Source organism: Pleurodeles waltl, chromosome 6 (genome assembly GCF_031143425.1).
Source record: "Pleurodeles waltl isolate 20211129_DDA chromosome 6, aPleWal1.hap1.20221129, whole genome shotgun sequence".
Classification (NCBI taxonomy): Eukaryota; Metazoa; Chordata; class Amphibia; order Caudata; family Salamandridae; genus Pleurodeles; species Pleurodeles waltl.
This window is the reverse complement of record NC_090445.1, coordinates 1123467788-1123487128: the sequence shown is the minus strand read 5'-3', so window position 1 is coordinate 1123487128 and position 19341 is coordinate 1123467788. Positions and strand designations below refer to the sequence as shown.

At 43.5% G+C, this 19341-nt stretch overlaps 1 protein-coding gene across 6 annotated transcripts in view; it reads left to right on the top strand.

The window, feature by feature from the left end:
• The window catches only part of PHC2 (polyhomeotic homolog 2), a 635967-nt gene that overhangs the window by 200844 nt on the left and 415782 nt on the right, over positions 1–19341 (top strand). For all 6 annotated transcript variants that reach the window (XM_069240302.1, XM_069240300.1, XM_069240304.1 and 3 more), the window contains one exon: positions 15506–15722. In XM_069240302.1, the coding sequence (XP_069096403.1) occupies positions 15600–15722 (123 nt within the window). In that variant the 5' untranslated portion in view covers positions 15506–15599. The remainder of the gene's footprint in view (positions 1–15505; positions 15723–19341) is intronic.

Here is a 19341-nt window from a genome sequence, read left to right as displayed (position 1 = left end):
TGATACGTCCAGTGACAAATATGACACTGACAACAGCCTCACCAATAAATTCATTCACAGATTGTCCTTCTGGCCAGCATAAGTGCTGGACCAACCGGAACAGACCCTGTTCATTTTTGGGAACCACCCCTAGCGGGGATGCAATCAAATTCTCCATAGGCCATTCATCAGATGGGTCAGCCATCTGACCCTCATATCTCTTCCATCAACTTTTCCTGTGCAACATGGGGATGTGCCTTGACTGATTTCAGATTTTCCGCCCAGCAACGCACTCTAGGCCCCTCAAACCCCAGACGAAAACCCACTTCAAAACCACCTTGCAGGATTGCTGTATCCTCCCTATTCGGGTAGAACTGCAGCCAAAATCTTAGTCTGTGCAGCTTAAGTAGCATACAGGCTTTTCCCCCCAGATCCATGTGCCTCCTGTCCTCACCTATAGTTGCCTTACGTGGCAATTGCTCCACCTGATCCTCCTGCAGTCTGTTGCCACCAATTAGAGATGCCCCCTGCCTGACTGCCTTGCGTTCCTTCGGCATTACTATAGCAATGCATGCGTCCCCAACCATTTGCCCTTTATTGAACTCCCAACAGAACCCAAACGTTCCTCCGTGGCTCTTAGCTGTTGTACCCACCCCTTCACAGGATGGACAGGCATGAAAGGGCACGTAAACTATTGGTAAACCACTTGTGGTAAAAATGGTCTTCCCAGATTATGCTGGACTCATCGTATGCTGCCAGAGGTCAGCATCGATTCCCTCCCCCCTTCCATTTTGCCTCTGGATCCAAAGCCATATGGGCACAAAATTAATCATAATTCTGCACCCAGGAATTGCACCTGAATGAGGTTTTCACCTTATATATGACGTCCAAGTATTAGAACAGGACCACACTCGGTTCAGGGTATTTCTCGCATTATACACTAGCGTAAATTAAAAAGACCGCCGTCCAGTTCTCTGTGGTCATTTGGCACCTGTGGGCGTTTCGCCAATTCTTATTCCTTCTCTTTGGACCCTGGGCCCTCAGTTCTCTATGTAAAAGCTTAAACATTCCTATGTACTCCCCTTTCCAAATTTCCCAATTTTTTCTTTCGTAGATAACATTGGATGTGCCCCCAACGGTTTGGTGACCCCCAATGTAGGGGAGTTTCCTTAGTTTAAATTCCTTGCTTTCCTTGCCTTCTACCACATCTGTCTTATTGCTTATTTTTCCTTGTTACTGGCACTCATGACCTCAGCAAGCTCATCGGATTGGTATCTCCCCTGTTGTTCCTGCTAAGGTCCTACCCTTTGCACAATCTGTCTCTTTTTCGTAACCTGCATTTCATGTGGCTCAGTGTCATATGTCCCCACTCCTCTGTCCCTCACATACATGCCCTTCTGCAACCGCGCTTCATCTTGCCCCTCCAGCACCCTGCATCCATGCCTATTGATATCACCACCGGGGCTGCCTTTCCAGCCGACCACTCTTACCTGGCGTTAAGGTCGGTGCCTGCTCAAAAGCCAGCTGCCTTGCCAATGAAAGCCTCTGTTCCTCCAGTGCTTATCAGTGGATTTTGCCAAAACCCCCCATCTGTTCTCTCAGCACACTTGTACCACCACCTGTGTTCCATATCACCTAAAACATCACTATCCACAATCTCGCCCTCTTTGAGACTGTCATCCTCGTAGTCCAATTTCACAAAGTCGGACCATATGTCCTTCCTTACACCATATTTAACTTAAGCCACCCCATGTGACACCTTGCACCCCACTACAGGGCCACCGTTTACCTTACCCTGGGAGACTGTACCAAACCTTCCCGGGGCTCCCCGATGCAGGACATTGCGACCCATGAATCTGGCCAGTTGCCAATGCTCTTCACACGTCTGTGGATGGTCTCACTGCACCTTCATGCATCTGTTACGGCCCGGTCCCACAACGCTGTCCGGCCGTTCTGCTCAACTTTGGAGTGTATGAGCCAAACTGTACTCTCCCGAGTCCGCTGCCTAATGGAAACCTGCTAACTGGAAAAAAAAGGATAGGTCTAGCGAGCAGCACCTAGAAATCCCTGAGGCCTGACCCTTACCATTGGAATCTTCCTTCCCACGGAGTGGGAAGGTAAACCTCATGTGCTCCACCTAGCCTCCGAGTTTCTTGTTGCATGTGTACTGCCCCTTCCCCGACAGTACAGTAAACGCGAAGGAGCCTGCGCCTCAAAACCTGACATTCCTTCTCTTGACCTACATTCTCGTTCCATACCACCATCTCAGATAGGATTGCAGATACTGGGCCCCTCTTTAAAGCCGCGGCAACGTCTAGGGGCAAAGGAGTGCCCCTCCCTGGACCACCCCAACTCCTGCTGGTCCAGATCTTCCCAGGGGAAACTCTTATGCCACCTCTTCTGAATTCCTTTGGGCGCCCTCTCGAGCCAGTCCCAAGCTCCCCATGACACCCGGGGCTTGGCTAGAGCCCCACTGGCCACTCCGACCATTGCCAAACCTGAGCTTCCTACACTCATCAGGCTGGCTTTGACCTCCCTGGGGGGTGCCCTTCTAGCCCCCTGCCCTCCAGGAAAGGAACCTCCTGCGTGTCCAGTGCAGGGCCAACAAGGCCCCCACCTGCAAAGAGCTCATGTAGGGGCTAATCCCCTCATGGTCATATGCTTCTGATATACCATGTCCCCAAGTTGCAGTGTGGGCCCCTTCAGATTCCGGCCTTCGCACGTGTTGAGCCGAGCCTTGTCTACTGCTCTGTTCTTTGGCAGAATTCTTGAGGGAGATATTCTCATTAAACCCGCCACCCAAGCCGCTTATGCTAGGCGATTCCTCATGCGCATTACCCAGGCATCTCTTGGCTTTTGGGGCCACCCCGTGGACTCTCCAGTCCCCGCCCTATTGGCCTTTTCAGTGCTCATACAACGGGGAGCATGCCAAGACCATGGCAGCTACCCTGCCCGATGCAAGCCTCGCCGCCCGGCCCGCCTCTACAAGGGCACCTTCCCGAATCAATAAATGTAGGCGCCTGGCTTTCTCAAGAAGTGGGATCGCCTTTACACCTTCTCTTCAACCATTATTGAAATTAAGCCAAACAGGTACAATGGCTGAAAACGAACAATGTTCTGCTAAGGCACTGAACGAAAGAGATCATAAAACGCATCAAACAGTTTGCTAAGCTCACTAAAACGCTCACCCTGGGGCTGCCACCGGATGTTCCCACCACATAATGGTGGGAGGCAGCCCAAAATGAACCCCTATAGAGCCCTAGAGCTACATCCTTTAACAGATGTTGCCTGAAGCCGTAGTTGTATAGACTACACCTGGCTTCCCCCAATGCTCTCGGGTGACAGACCTCCCTGTGGTCGTCAGTCCCCCAAAACCCCATTTTCCTTACACGCTTAAAAATACTGAAGCTAGAAAATATATTCTCAGAGGATTCATACATTGCACCGATTGCCATTGACATAGTTCTATCAGTACGACATAAATACAATGTTATGTCATCACAAATGCAGTTTATAGGTTAGATCACTCATGCAGACTGCAACATTTCCACCCAATCCCTCCTCCTTTACATGTGTGGCATATGGACTCTATAGCCTCACAAATCTGTCCATTCTGTCACAATCCATGCATATTTGCCATTGCATTTGTTACTCATGTTTTAATCCTCCATAACCTCATGAAAGGGGATTCATCTTCTTCCTAAATTAAGCTATTGAAAACCCTGCTGTTAACAGAAACTGTATAAAGAATGTGCTGACATTAGACGAATGTGGGTAAAATCAATCACCACCCATGTATCCCAACAATATCACTAGTGGGTCCAGATCAAATATGATTTCTTTATGTCTTTAGTAGTCTGTATTACTGTCACCCAATAATTTAGATTTTTGAATCTGTCCACCACATCAGCACCCATGGTTAGTTAACAGCAGAACCTGTCCAGCATCACGCAGAAGACCCAAACATAGACTTTAGTCTTACCCACCCAAACTAACTCTCATTAGAATATTATATCAATTTTCTTTTTATTGTGAGCATATTAAAGTTTTGCAGCTTTTTCTAAATACATGTCTTCAAGCAGGGTTCGACGGAAAGTCCTTACATTTTTTTTATTTTTATCCTGCTGCTCACTTCCCTGCATTGATTTGAACAGAGTTACCTGTAACCATCCATGGGAGAAAGATCAAAGGCCTTAGCACATTTGCCTCTACTTTTGGTCTCTCCGTTTTAAAAGTTTTCCTAAGCAGATTGTGATGGACAATTTCCACTCAAGAATCTAGGACCAGTCACCCCTGGTGTAAGGTCTTGATTGTGGGCTAGGAGAGTCATTGGTAATGGGTATGAGGTAATATTTTCTCCCCTGTTTACTATATCCCAGTATTATAGAAGAATTGTGACTGATAATACAGTGTTCACCTTTGTGTGTTTTGGCAAAAAACATAGCAGGTGAGATAGTGGAGCTATTAAGGTCTGTTCTACTAGGACCCCTCGTTTTGAGTGAAGCCATCTAGACCATTTAAGTGCAAGCATATCTGGTCTGCTTTGGATATACATCTATACCCTTCTAAGGATTGTGTTTGTTTTACCTAGACTTATTGTTGGATGAAATTCATTTTTTGACAAAACAACAAGATCTCAAATTGGACCATCTATTCATGTCCTAGTAGAGTGTGTCCAGGTCCATGTTTACATCTGTACAGCTTTTTTTTTGGTTGATGCAGTATTTACCAGGGCTCTGTCCCCAGGAGTTTTTCACCCTTATTAGTAGTTATGTCCTAAGCAGGGTTTGTGAATTAATATGTGTCTGCTACACTCATTCCCACTGATTTACCATAGTAGATTGTAAAGCCCAAACTTTCTGGGAAACACTGACTGAGATCCCAGGGTGAGTTATAAATAAAAAGATACTGTCTGTAATTAATACCATTTATTTTGTCTGCTTTGCAATGCGAGTCCCCTGATTTCTATGTTTGTATTTTTATAATGACTGGCCGAATTGACGGGGCAAAGAGGAGCAATAAGAACGGGCACCTATGTTTAGTCCCCCTCAGTTAAGTTATCCTGCCTGAAAACACACCATTCGTCTTGACCCTTGTTTTTGATACTTGTAATTGGCTGTAAGGAATATCTTCAGGATTATGCCTAGTCCTGACTTTAACAGGTTTGCATCTGCCCTGTCAACTAATACAGAGCATCCAGTGTTAGAAGGAATAGCTAGTGTTAGTTTGTTCAGAAATGTTATTGTTGAACCTGGCCCTTGTGGCAGGTTCATCCCCTGACTTTTGCATCCGTCCTCCTATTTTTGTCTGACCTCTCGCTGTTGGTGCTAGGACTCTGAGCACTTTATCACTGCTGATCAGTGCTAAAGTGCAGATGCTCTCCCGTCTAAAGTTGGTATGATTGGCTTATACCTATTTCCAATATTTAATTTACCTGTAAGTCCCTTGTACAGTGGTATTTCTAAAGCCAGGGCCTGTAAATTAAATGCTACTAGTGGGCCTGCAGCACTGCTTGCCCCACCCACTGAAGTAGCCTTTCAAACCTGTCTCAGGCCTGCTAGCACAGGGCCTGTGTGCGCTGTTTTCTGCCACAGGGACCTGGCATCTAAATTTACTTGCCAGGCCCAGAACTCTCCATTTACTACATGTAAGTCACCCCTAAGTTAGGCCCTAGCTAGCCCTATGGGCAGGGTGCTATCTATGTAGAAAGCAGGACATGTGCCAGGTAGCGTGGCCTGTCCTGGTAGTGACAAACAGCATATTTGGATTCTCGCTGCTGTGAGTGCTGCCTTCTCATAGGATTTCATTAGAAATTCCCTGCCTTATGTGTAGGGGGTATTGTCTGATTTATGAGGGGTAGCATAGGCATGTTTGGTATGGTTGTAGTAGTGATGAGAAATGCTGCTTACTGGTGTAAGTGGATTTTTTTTATTGCTGTTACAGAAATGCCACTTCTAGAAAGTGATCATTTCTCTGTCCTTAACTCGAATCCACGTCTGGGCAGAGTGACAGTTGGGCTTTGGGCATACTTTTTAGACGGCCTGTACACAGGGAAGGTGGAGGTGTCATAGAGGTGCATCTGCATACTGAATGGTCTTCCTGGGCTGAGGGAAGGGAGAGGCGGGGCACACCTGCATTTTGAAGGCTGTGCCCTGGCCTCACACAATACGGTCGTTTACCCCCAACTGATGTTTGGAGCCTGTGCTGGAGGAGAGAGGGGGCACTCCCAGAATTAGTTGTAACTGGTTGGAACCTCCTTTCACCCTTATTTGTAAACACACTGTAAAACTGAGTATAAGTACTGTGGAATTTTTCCCACAATTTGGAGACACTTTGGAACTTACTTGAAACTGGACACAGAATGCTGGAGGAACTCACCAGGATTCACCATGGACCGCTGCTGCTTTGCTGACCTGTGACCTGCAGGGTCACTAGGAGAGACTGCCACCTGCCTGCATCCCCCTTGCGCTGGCCTGCTGCTGGGCCCTACCACCTGTGCTCCTTTTTCTCAGACTGTTGTTCCCCCAGGGGCAGGGTGCTGTGGCCCCTGACCTCTGAAACCACCGAAGCACACAAGGAGTACTTCTCCTCCATCACATAGCGCCTGGAGAGCGCTGGATTTACGGATCACAAGGCACCCTAAGAGCTACTTCTGTTGTAGGTCAATAGCACCTTGCAGAGCGCTGTCTTTTAAGATTATTGGCGCTTGAAATCGCATTGCTGCCGTTGGAGAATCATCACTGCTACCCAAACATGGTAAAATTCCAAAAGCGCAAGTGACTCGATGCTTCTGGGACCCCTGGGGCACCTGTGATTGGAAAGAAGTAGCTAGCGCACTCCTACCGTGCCCCCGGGGCAAAGCGCGCCTCACAGTTATTAAACCCCTGTTCGGGCAAACTATCCCATGCATATTTTTGATACAACTGATTTGGTAGCCTGGCCATATTGGATTGAGACTTATGACAAGCATTTTAGTAAATATATTGTCATCCATGTTCAGTAGGCCAGTAATACTATAATAGATGCATTTAGTTTATTTTTTGTCAGATTTCAAAGTCAATGAGAGCGTGAACTCCATCATTGTTCCTGTCATGTTTCCTGACTGTATAAACAATTTAAAACCTTTATCAGGGGCTTTGCTAGTATCCAAAAAAAATGCTTCCATAGAGAACGTGACCACAAAGCTGTCTGGCCATGGGGCCTTATTGTCTGTTAGATATTTCATTGTATGTTTCACCTCAAATGTAGTTTCCTTTGGCTGTACACTGTGGAGTATACAGTCAAAAAATTGAAATATAAAGTTAGTTGTAGGTGATATTAAATCTTTCCCAATGACTGATTTTGCCGTATCCCAATTTTAAACATCTCATCAACACCACATTGTTGTTACTTTAATAGATGCAGGAACCAACGGAGACGTTCCAATCTCGATCCTCTGCTCATTCGGCTTTCACCTTGCTGACATTCCCCACTCACCGCTACCCGCCACTTGCAATCCTTCCTCCCTGCTCTCGGGACTGCTCCGCTCGGCTCCCCGTAGCTTTCATCAAAACAGCATAGTTGGTTCTTTGCTTTCGGCTCTGCTTCGCCTGCCTGTGGCTGAGAGCACCGTGAGCATATTCAGGAATAAATGTTTTGATAGAGGTGAATGCTACAAATCTGGAAGAGTGGGAGTGCAAATTTAACCTCCTCAAAGAGAGAACGCTTTGACTGAAGGTATGAACCAAATAATACCAAGAGATTTTATCTTTATGTTCCAAGTGGCACGGTCTTGCACTGTCTCACCGATTCAAATCCATCCCCAAGCATCCAGTGCTTCGCGTTCTCAAACACAGAGACCCTGGACCATACCTAATTCAAATCGTACCACATTCGAAGATCTGGCGCCTAAAATGTGATATATACTCACTCCTCCCCTTCAGTAACTGAGCCTGCATAAAAATAACCAGGAAAATCAGAAACCCCTGCCACCACCTTACTTTTACCTAAAAGGCCCACATTGCACCAGATTTAGTTAGTATCATTTCCATTGCATTCTGTGGCTTAATCAGGCCCCATCTGTCACCTTGCGCAATTACGCGAGTGACAAAAATTTCCCCAAAGCATCTTTACCACACGCCTAACTTTCTCCCAGCAGTATTGACATTAATCTCTATTTGTGTACATGTGTACCCGCATATACCTTTGAAGCTGGCCGCAAGAATGTCTGAGTAAGAGAATAAGACAAATTATGCCCAAGACATTTCCTTCATCATGGGAATTTTTAACTGGATTGAATTAAGCGATTCAGATGCTAGGTTGCTCTGATTCACAGAAACTGTTTTATACAAATGTATCTTTTTTTTTTTTGACCTACTGGTCCACAGATTGACTTGTATGTATTTTCCCATTCAGCGTCCTCCTGTAGACAATATGTTATTGGTGGGAAAATGTAATATGCCATTTAGGGAAAAATGCAGTAACTATTGTACAAATCAATTGGTCAAGTGCTGATGACAGCATCTTTATCTGTGACTTGGATCCTCGGTGTAACGGTTTTGCTCTGATAACAGAGTTCACATCATTGCTGAATGGGAATGATTTGGCCCAACAAAAAATGAACATGTACATTTAAAAAGGCCAGTGTATCAAAATCCGTCATTGATATAAGCATATTCAAATAAGACTTCCCCAAAATCAGCACTCCTTTTGAGTCTGCTCGTTACCCCTGAACATTCCAAAAACAATGACCAATAGTGAGACGAAGTGCATAAAAAGTTAGCCCAAACCCTCAAATTGGCTCTGCACATTCTGACACCCATCATTCTCCTCCTGCATTCTATAGGCATATAGCGCTGATTTAAATCTCCTTCATACCTGCTTTAATAAAATTGTGATTGACACACAGATAAACTAATGCAAGTAACCATAAAGTCTACTCTTTGATTCTCTGTAAAGTTATAACATACATAGAAGAGATGGATACAACATAGTATATAGGGAACTGTTAATCGGGTAAATGCATTTTGAAAAGATGGGTTTTTATGCTTTTGTGGAAAAGCATGCAATACAGTTTTAGTTTGATATGATCAGAGACGCAGAGTTCCACAGCCTGCGGGCTAGGGAGGAGACAGCCTGTTTGGATGTTTTTGTTCTTCAGAACCCTAGTATGTCCAATCTTACTTCGCTTCTCTTCCTGGTGTTTCTGCTTCATATTGTGACCTGAAGTTTATCTTTCAAGTAGGGTGATTGGGCTGTATAAAACGCTTTGAGTTAAACAGCCAATCTTGAAGTCAGTTCTTGCTTCCAGGGGGACACCATTGAGGGTGTTTTAGAATGGGTGTAATGTGATCAGACTTTCTAAACTCATGACTAAGAAGATCTGAAGGTGTTTCTGCTCAAAAGACACACTGGTGACAGACTCACACCCCTATCTACTTTTAACCTTTCCTCACTGAGCAGGACCAACAAAAACTATATATTAAAAGCCAAATGGACATGCATCAAGACACACATTGACAGAGCTGGTGGTAGGTACCATAACAAAGTATTTAAGATTGTTAGACATGGGCCTTTCCACCCCCAATGATCTCTCAGTCATATGCAAAGTTTCAAGAACTCACATTGTTCATTGTGTGTATGAAAGAAGGTTAAGTGAGAGATAGTGCTCTCTGATCAAAATCTTCACCTCCCCTCTAAGCAAGTCTTATGCTGCATGGTCTCAGTTCTCACCCAGCCTACGATTGATTTACAAAAATTGATGAACTGTTTGAAACCTTTGAGCTTCCGACTCTATACTTTCCTCCAATGTAAAGTCAGAATTTCAGGGCATAGATCTAACATAACACCATTAATACTTCATTGCACCAAGGAGAATTTCATGACAGCTAGGAAATAGAGAAAGGCACTCCTTGAAAAAAGCAACAGCGTGCGTATTGGACTTCAGCAACTCTTGTCCTGTTATGGCAAACATAATCAAAAGTTGTATATCCACACAATTCAACAACATGATTAATGACCTGTTGAGGATGCACCAGTCTAGTTGTCGACGAAGATATATAGCAACAAAATGTTCACCTAGCACACTGCAGATTGCATGTTTCTCATTGTTGTCATAGGATACTCATGCCTCCTTATAATTCTTGACCTTTCAGTAGCCTTCAGCACAGTTGATCTGTTAGTATCTATCAATAACATAAAAGGCAGAATGGGCAACAGTGGCACAGTGCTCAAACGGTTTACATTCTTCCTGCAGGATCAAGCCCAATATTAAATCTCACAGATCCCATGTCCATGCCATCCTAATAATATATGGATTTTCCCCAAGGAGCTGTACTATCCCGATGTATTTTAATGCTTATATAAAGTCTCTAATCGGAAAAATAAACAGATCAGTTCACCTGTGGTTGGATGATACTCCATTGTGTCTCTCAGAATGAAATATTGCCCACCCATACTAATTCAAATTCATCCAGGATGTTCATAAAAATTCGAAACTGAGGTCATAGAAACTTTGAGGAACATCTGGAACAATGTCCTATGTTGTTAACACAAGCGGAACCACGGTTGCGTTAATGACTCTCTTTTTCTCTGCCTTAGCCACGCATATGTTGAACAACACACCTGCATGGTTAAGTCAGAGAAAAAGGGAAAGTGCATTGGGAGAGGACGCAGGCAGGTAAGTGGGGCTGGGGCAGGGTTGTGGGTGGTTTTTAGTGGTGGGCGGATTAAGGGCTTGAGGGTGGAGGGAGGTCAGGGTAGTTTGTTTTTTTAGGGCAGGAGTGAGGGGATCGGGGTAGTTCTAGTTTTTAGGGGTTGGGGTAGTTTGTGCTTTTGGGGGTGGGGAGTCAGGGTAGTTTGGTGTTCGGGGGTGGGGGATCGAGGTAGTTTTGTTTTTAGGGGCTGGGTGGGAGGTCGGTTGTTTTTAGGGTGGATAGTTGAGGTCGGGGAAGGGTTTAGGGCTCTTATCCGGGGTAGTTTTGTTTTAGGGTTGGGTAGTTTTAGTATTAGGAGTGGGATACTTCTTGGCCTTAGGACAGGTGGAGGGGGGGCCGCATGCTAGAACCACGCATGCTGTTCACACACATGCCTTTACTAGGCATGCTTTTACAATGAAAAATCGTTGTAAAATCATGTGTGGTAAAGGCCTTCGTGGTAACAACGCGGTCGTTGTTCTGACCGTGTTATTCAGGCATGCGTTGTTCCAGCATTCGTCGTTCCATCATACATTCAGAAACGACATTTCTGATCCAGACGCCAAAGTCTTCCTCTTTCATTAGCCACCCTCAAACTCCTCGAAGACTACTGTATTTATAACCTGGCAATAAAGCATGATATTACATGTACAGCATTGAAATAGTTCTAGTCCCCAGCATCTTCATCTGAAGTTCTTTCATGAGTAAGGAGATCTGCTCTCTACATAGGAGGCTGGCACTGGCATGGTGGCATGTAGGACCTGAATAGTGTAGAGGGGTGCTACACCACTGAGACAGCTAACACCCCACTCTGTGGTTATGTAGTTGCCTTCAGGTGGCATCTTAATTGCTGTTGAGTCTTTCCCTTAACATTCTTGAGCACTTTCAGTCAGATAATGTGGATTTACCAGATTGTTTACTCTTGCAGTTATCCCTCAGCATTATAATATCCCGCCAATCCTGCTAACCACTAACTTAATTTCAACTTCCATGTGGCTAGTGTATCCTACAGATCTAACCTGAGCAAGAAATGACTACATCTTCTGAAGCCAGGTATCTCTACCAGAAAGATGATGCCCAGTTAAAATAGACTCAACCAGACATCATGAGTCCCCTCTTCCCTTCCCCTCCCCTCCCCTTGACAGTATGCAAAGGAGGGACCAAGGTTGGCTTTGGTTGATAAAAGTCAGGATAATTGAAGAAATAAACCAAGACCAGGAGGGCTAGGGCTGTGGACCTCAACAGGGCCCCACTGCATTAAACGCACTAGGGTCAGTCACGTGGTGAAATAGGGCAGAAGTATGAAATTCCTATAGCCCAACTCCCAGGACATATTGCTTGGGGTCAAGGACAACAAGTTTTCATGTTTAGTTTGTCTTTGGGACAAGTAGGCCAAACCCTCTACAGCACAAATCATTTGGCTGCCAGTTTACAGTACCACATTATGGATCAGGGAATGGCATTCTCTTCAGTTAACGAAATATTTGTGCCCACAGGTTAATGCTGTTCGAACTTGTATTTATGGTTCATTATTGCAAAGTCGTTTTTATTAGAATGAACGCTCAAAGGGAATGGTGTAAAATCGGACTGCACTGCTAACAGTTGTCCCAGTATAAATATGTGTACACACATTTACAAAGTTTAGCAATATGAGGCTATGTTTAATGTCCAATAATGCTCTTTGACTAGATGCAGATAATTGCAGAAGCATGAAAGCAAGATTGATGAGCCTTTGTTTTCCAATTAAATATTCACAAAAAAGCGCAACTAGGAAAAAAGGATTGGTAAACTAATACTAATCTTTGAAGCATCATCCAGTAAAATGTGTTGATGCATGCTAGTATTCCCAAGTAATATTCATAATGGAAAATAAGTGCAAACAGTTTTAACAAGATTACGGTAAACATGTAAGTAAATAATCCTTAACAAAGCCAATAGGTCAGACATAGGTGGTCAGCCTTTTGTTTTTTTCAACGAGTCTTGTGTTTTTACATGAATTTTGTAAAACTTTATTGTGGGAATTGCCTGGCCCTCACCATATTAACAAACATTGTGAAAAAGCAATAATATTATTTGGTCTCAAAAAGCACACATTGCCACATTAGTCTCTGGCACTGAACACTACTACTGTGTGTGCCAATATGCTCCTTTTGAAAGAGCAAAATGCTGCCTCAAAGTGAAGCTAGCCTATAGATGAAGCCAGAATTTTAATAAAAACAAAAGGTCTTGGTTAATAAAAATCCTAATTAGGGACACAATGCTTAAATAAAGTTTCAAAAGTGCATCCATGGTATATGCTCTTCCATTAGTGCAGATTTACAGCTTTCACAAATTCACAATAATTTACAGAAGTAGGCCAGGAAATTGTATTTCTAGAAAATATTTGTAAACTGGATTTTAGCACAAGCAAATATGCACATGTAGATTTGCGCATTTGAAAATCTGTTCAGCGTTTACAAGTTCACTTTCCCTCCCTATAAGAAGTTTTAATTCTTCCCTTATCAGAAGTACATTTCCAGCCTTTCTCAGTATGGGACAAGATTAGAGAAGAGCTGGTGAAAACCCCTAAAACCTGAAAGTTACTAGGTTTTCACAGACTCCAAAGCGCATTCCAACTCTGGAACTATTGCTTAATGCCAACTCCAGCCCCAGTATGTAGATGTGTGAAAAGGTGTCAAAATGTGGGAATTGCTAGAATTCAAACCCTACTGTAGTATGAATTCTGACATAATCAGAGAGGCTATTATCAGAGCTCTTATATCATGAGATTGTTGCCATAATTTATCGACGCACTATGCTGTGACGCCAATGAGACAAGTGGATTTGTTTTAAGGACAAGTGGATTTATGAAGCAACCTGTCCAATGAACAAGTAGATATTTTTTTTAATGCCACACTCCTGTAGGGGCACTTCTGTGCATGTGATCACATTCCTCTTTGTGTTCGAACATTGGAATTTTGGAAGCTCCTTGGAAGATAGCGAAGTGGCTGAAGGCCGATATTGGTTAGTACTGACCTTGTACTTCAACAATCCCTTGTTTTTCAAGTTTTTTGTCCCCGAGTAATTTACACCATACTAACCTCAACGGATGGAATGTTCTAATAGCTTTATACTCTCTGCTTCTTAAACGTTAACCCTCTTGGCTACCTCCCACCCCATGGCTATACCACTTGTGAAGACTATCTCTCTCTTCTGCATGCTTAGTACTGTAACTAAGCTAGAGGGCTTATAATGGCCAGCATAGCTCTTGGCAGCAAGCTGCAATGCTATATTACCACCATTAAAGAGGAATACTTTAATAAAGCTACATTGTCCATTACACCTTCTGTGCTGCAAGACCCCCTCCGTTCAGTGCTTCTATGTAAAAGATGCTGGCCTTTCACAGGCACTCTTTACGGGTCATGTTAACAGTGTGTAGGAACATGCAAGAGCCAACCTACCTGGATCATTCTAGGAACCCCAGCCCATTCCAGATGGGCCTAGTTTCCAAGACCTACTCACAAAAGACAGAAATCTGCTACTTTCCGCCAACATTTAGATACAATTTCCAAGAATTCACCATTACTTCCCAAAATTAAATCTGGACAATTCGTCATTAGATGGAATGCGAGTGCGAATGGCCGTTTGCGAATGCAAAAATTCCTTTCAGTATGTATGAAAGGCATTCGCTATGCAATTTTAAGGAATCGCTAAAATAGCGATTCCTTAAAATTGCGAGCCCGATAAGAGAATTGCAAATTTTGATTCTCTAAGTAAGAAATCGCAAATAAGTAATCCTTATTTGCAATTTCTTAAGCACATGTATCAAGCTTTTCCTTAATGCAAATTGGGCATTAAGGAATCGCAATTACCACCAAATAAAATTTTATGGTAACCCTGTGCAAAATTTTAAAATGCAATAAAAATGCATTTTTAAAATTAACATGTAACACACACATGCCCCTTTGGCATGTACTAAATTTTTTTTTTTGGGTGCAGCAAAGGGGGCCTTAGGTCCCCAGCACCCTGGGGTTTGCATTTCCCAAATTGCGAATTCCAGTTAGGAATTCGCAATTTGGGAAATGCAAAAAATTTGTAAATATGGCCCTCCAGGCCCATAGGTGCGAATGGGGTCAGAATAGCTATTGGCGATTCGGTAATAGCATTTGCGATTTTAAAGAAATCGCTATTACCGAATCGCAAATATGTTACATACCATTTTGCGACTCAGAAATAGCGATTTCTTAAAAATCACTATTAGAGAATCGCAAAGTGGATTCTTCATACATCTGGCCCTAACTTGTTTTGTCGTTTAAATCCAAGCTGGGAGTATGTGACAAAAGGTAAAGGGCTCCAAATACTCTTCAAAACTCCCCACCCCCAATAATCACACCGTGAATACTTTTCACGTTAGTAAGGCCTGTATTAATGCAATTAAATATATAATGGCAAACATAAGGCATCATGTATTTAATTGCATTTTTAAAATATTAGCAGAATTTAACTCCAGTGTTTAAATATGTCTAGACACATCTTAAATTTGCCAAAACATTGCCAATGTAATAGAATAATTGTGAAGAATCCGGTAAAGGGGGGGGCGATTATTTTTGTGTTACTGGGGGCATGCACAGCATTAATAGTTTGGAGACCACTGATTTACACACACTGGCAAACTTAATTTTGATCAGGAAGTAAGAGGAAAGTTTAAATTAGTTATGCAAAAGTAGAGAATGCATTCAAGTGTGTTCAGTTGAATATATTTTACTAACACAGAAGGTGAAATACTTTAATAGTGAATGACTTAAGTTGAAAGGGTTTTCATGAGAATCCATAAACGTGTTCTAATGGTGTTCTATTCCCTTATTTCTTCGTAGCTTTAGGTTGATGTTCCTCATTCTTAAATCAGTGGCAGATACGGATTTGTTCCATCCAACATTTTAACCGGAACTTTTGACCAAAGCTGCCGCCATGGAGAATGAGCAGCAGGCCCCGCCCCCATCCAGCAGCGCCGCCACCACCACCACAGCCAGTCGCCAGACAGCCCCTCAGATATCCGTGTACAGCGGAATGCCAGATCGGCAGACAGTCCAGGTAACACTTGACAGATTTGAAGTATGACTGTCCGTGAACTGTTTAACAACTCCCTAAAATGTATGAATGCTACTTTTTTTGTGCCCACTAGTGATGAACTTACATTTTCTTTAACAAGTGTATGGCTCGAGAGCCATAGTAAGTGCATTACTTTCGTTATTTTGTACTAGGGATGTGAAATTTCTATGTGAAAAGAAATTGGTGTGCAAAGTAATACTGTTCATAAGTCATGTATGAGGTAAAGGAGTAATTTAGGTAAGTTGTTATGTTGTGTAAAGTAATACTTGTATGCAGTATGTTGTCACTCCGGAAGAATTTGAACCCACTGTGCGTTTTCGTAAACCAGCATAGAAAATAAAAATCATAAAAAATATTTAACATGACAAAGCAATTTAGATAAGCTCCTTTAGTCGGGCCCAAACAGCGCATTTGTTAGTTCCATTAGGAATGTGACCAGATTGCGGTGGCCAAGATGTCAACGTTTGGCGAGACAGTTGGTGACACTCAGGAGTGAGGGGCTGGGAAAATCACCAGAAGATATACTATACGGATGATTCCCCATTGTCTAGAAACCTGTTGAAAAAAGATATTACGAGAAAGGCTTTCCCATTGTGCGTACAGGTCGCAGTTACATTCCTCACTTAAGGCCCCTAAAATAAGGGCACAACAAATCTTATGCAGATTACCTAAATTGCTCTGTCATGTTCTTTGGGGTGTACGTCTCGTTACCTTATAGTCAGTGTGTTAAAAAAAACAGAAGTGGATATTAATAAAAGTTGTTTATGGCACTGAATATTTTATGTAGATTCTTATTAAATTTGTGTATAAAATGCGATCCCTGATCCCCCAGTTATCTCTTCCAGCTCTGTTGCAGTATCATATTGTTATCTGATAGAGACTTCTACCTCAAATTCCTTACCTTTGAATTTCCCCAGGCATCAGACTGGACCTGTAAGATTTTTCGTGAGCAGTCCCCCATGCGCCGGTAGGTGGCATTGATCGGCTCTGTGCTGCATTGTGTACCTATATAGGTGCCACCTCGATGCTCTGGTGTCAGTTTTTTTCTTTCCGTGCAGCTAGCGCTGATCCGGAGAAGAGCTACCCTTATGTCATTTTAAAAAAAAGGAATTTTTGACATTTTCTTGACTTCTTTTTTTAGGTTTTTCTTCTTGGTGTGTCGAGGATGTCTTTGAGGAAGACAGGTTTTAAACAGTGTGGCGCCTGTCACTGTGCTATGTTAGGTACGGACCCGCACCTTGTGTGTCTGTGGTATCTGGAGCACAACCATGCCTCCAAGTCTTGCTCCGACTGCTGGACCATGGTCCTCAAGGCTTTGAGGGAGTGGTCCCGAGCGCCTGACAGGCGACTCTGCATCATGTGACTCCTCAAAGGTCTCAGTCCTGGTCAAGAGGAAGGTCCAAGGACCACTCCAGGAGCCCCAGGATATCTTCATCCCACTCAAAATCTTTGGGTCACTTAGGTAAGAGACACAAGAAGCAAATGACACGACAAAGGAACATCGGCGTGTGAGGCATGGCTCTGGATAGCCTGTGTTGACTTTGCGCCTCCCTTCTTTTCTGAGATCCGGAGCAGCCCCCGCTTAACTTAAATAATTTTACCAGGCCATGCGCCTAATTTTTGAGGAGGCCGACCCCTCCAGAGCACCTTTGGGCCCCATGGGGTTTGAGGGGCCCCATCTGGTTCCACACCTGTGGCCCCAAGGATCTCCAGACCAGCAACGGCTGTGCCAACATGACCTTCCATAACGCTGATGCTCCCGCTGGTGCCCACCAGCCCCATTTGGATCTCCAAATCTGACACAGAGCCGAGTTAACAGATTCCGACTCTGGTGTCGACAGGACCTGTGTGTGCTAGGTTGGTGTCTCCGCATTATTCGGAAAGGCTAGGCCTCCGGGAAGAAAGGGGAGGGATCACTGGTCCCTTTATAATACCTGCCTGAAAACTGAGAGAAGGCCCTCCTAGCCACCCCAAGGGGACAGGGCACCGTGACACAGTAAAACAAGAAAAAGTCCCCAGAGGAAACGACAATCAATCAACACACCCTTTCAATTCAATAACTATTCACCAATACACCACCTTAACTGTACTATGTCACCCAATCACTCACTCCAATGATTAGTCTCAGATAAAGGAATCAGTAAAATTCTTTGATTTAGAATACCAGCCTGGAGACTGGGTCAGGTAGCCAGCAGCCTGCCTGATTCACCACCCTCTCGGCAGCTGCAGCCTCTTAGCCCTCCTAATCTGGCCCTTCAAAATCAAGGGCATCCAGTTGGTCAGTCAGGTCTGCAGGCTTCGGCGTTTCGCCCGTTTGGTCCTGAAGGGCTTTCTAGTTTAAATTTGTCAGCAGCCCTACCACCAGGGATGGTATTGCTTGGGTATCTATTCAAAGGTAAGTAATCTGCGACTAGAAGTCACTAGCAGATGTACAAGTTACTTATTGTCAGTAATGCCTTATCTGGTAGAGACAATGTCTAGCAGCAGATTCTTTACCAACCCACCCAACCTCCCCACTCTGTGGATAGATTTTTGTGGTTAGGGATGATCCCTTTCAAGGCCCTATTTTGGTCACACCACTGTCAGTGCACTTCATGGTTCTGCTCTCCTGGCGTGGAAAGTCGTGAAAAGTATCTGACGTCAGCATGCTAAGGTGGCGCCCATGTAGTTGACACGAACTTCACGTCCGGCGCGGACAATGCCGTGCAAAGCCAATTAACGTAATCTACTGGAGCGCAGTGGTACTGCTGCGAAAAATCTTCCGGATCCAGTCTGACGCCTGGGTAAATTCAAAGGTAAGGAATCTGCAGGTAGATATTGTCTCTACCATATAGGGCATTACCCAAGGAAAGAAATGTGTTCATTATGCCACATACTGGAAACATTTTGAGCCAGTGTGGCTTTGTCTTGCACATGATATGATGTTTCTGGATTTGTTGTGTGATTTTGCTCACTTATGGTAAATTACGTAAGTAAGAAATTTTGTACATTAGACTGCTAGCAATTCAACTGATATGTCTGGAATGATCTAAAGATTGTTGCTGAAAGTGAAATTCTACAAAGATGTGGTTTGCAAAGAACACAATATCCACATCTGTCGCTTGACAGATTTTAGAGCCCAGGCTTCATTGATTATATTTCTGGAGTGACACTGAACTGAGCGCGCCTTAGCTCTTTAAACAGCTAGCAGTGTTTTTCAATTTGTAAATTGATCAGTGTTGCAAGACAGCTTTCTCAATTCATAGATCTTTGCACAAAGGTTGCTATGCACACCCTATTGTCATGTTCATTTTTTCATTTTGTTAAAAAAAAAACTAATTATATGAAAAAGCCAATAATTTTTCTAAGTCTATCTTCAAAGTTTATTTAGGACCATTTGTGTAGGTCTAGCTGTGAATTTTCATTTTCTGTGGTAATCACATAAAAAAAATACTCAACACCCTAAAAAGCTGACCAAATGTCCTTTCAAATTTGTGAGCACTGGCTGCTGTACAGTAAGGGCAACCTTTCCTTTCTGCGTTTGGAATACAAATTTAAAAATGTGCCATTTGCATGGGAACATATTCAAGTAAAGAAATGTATTTTAATATATAGTAAATGG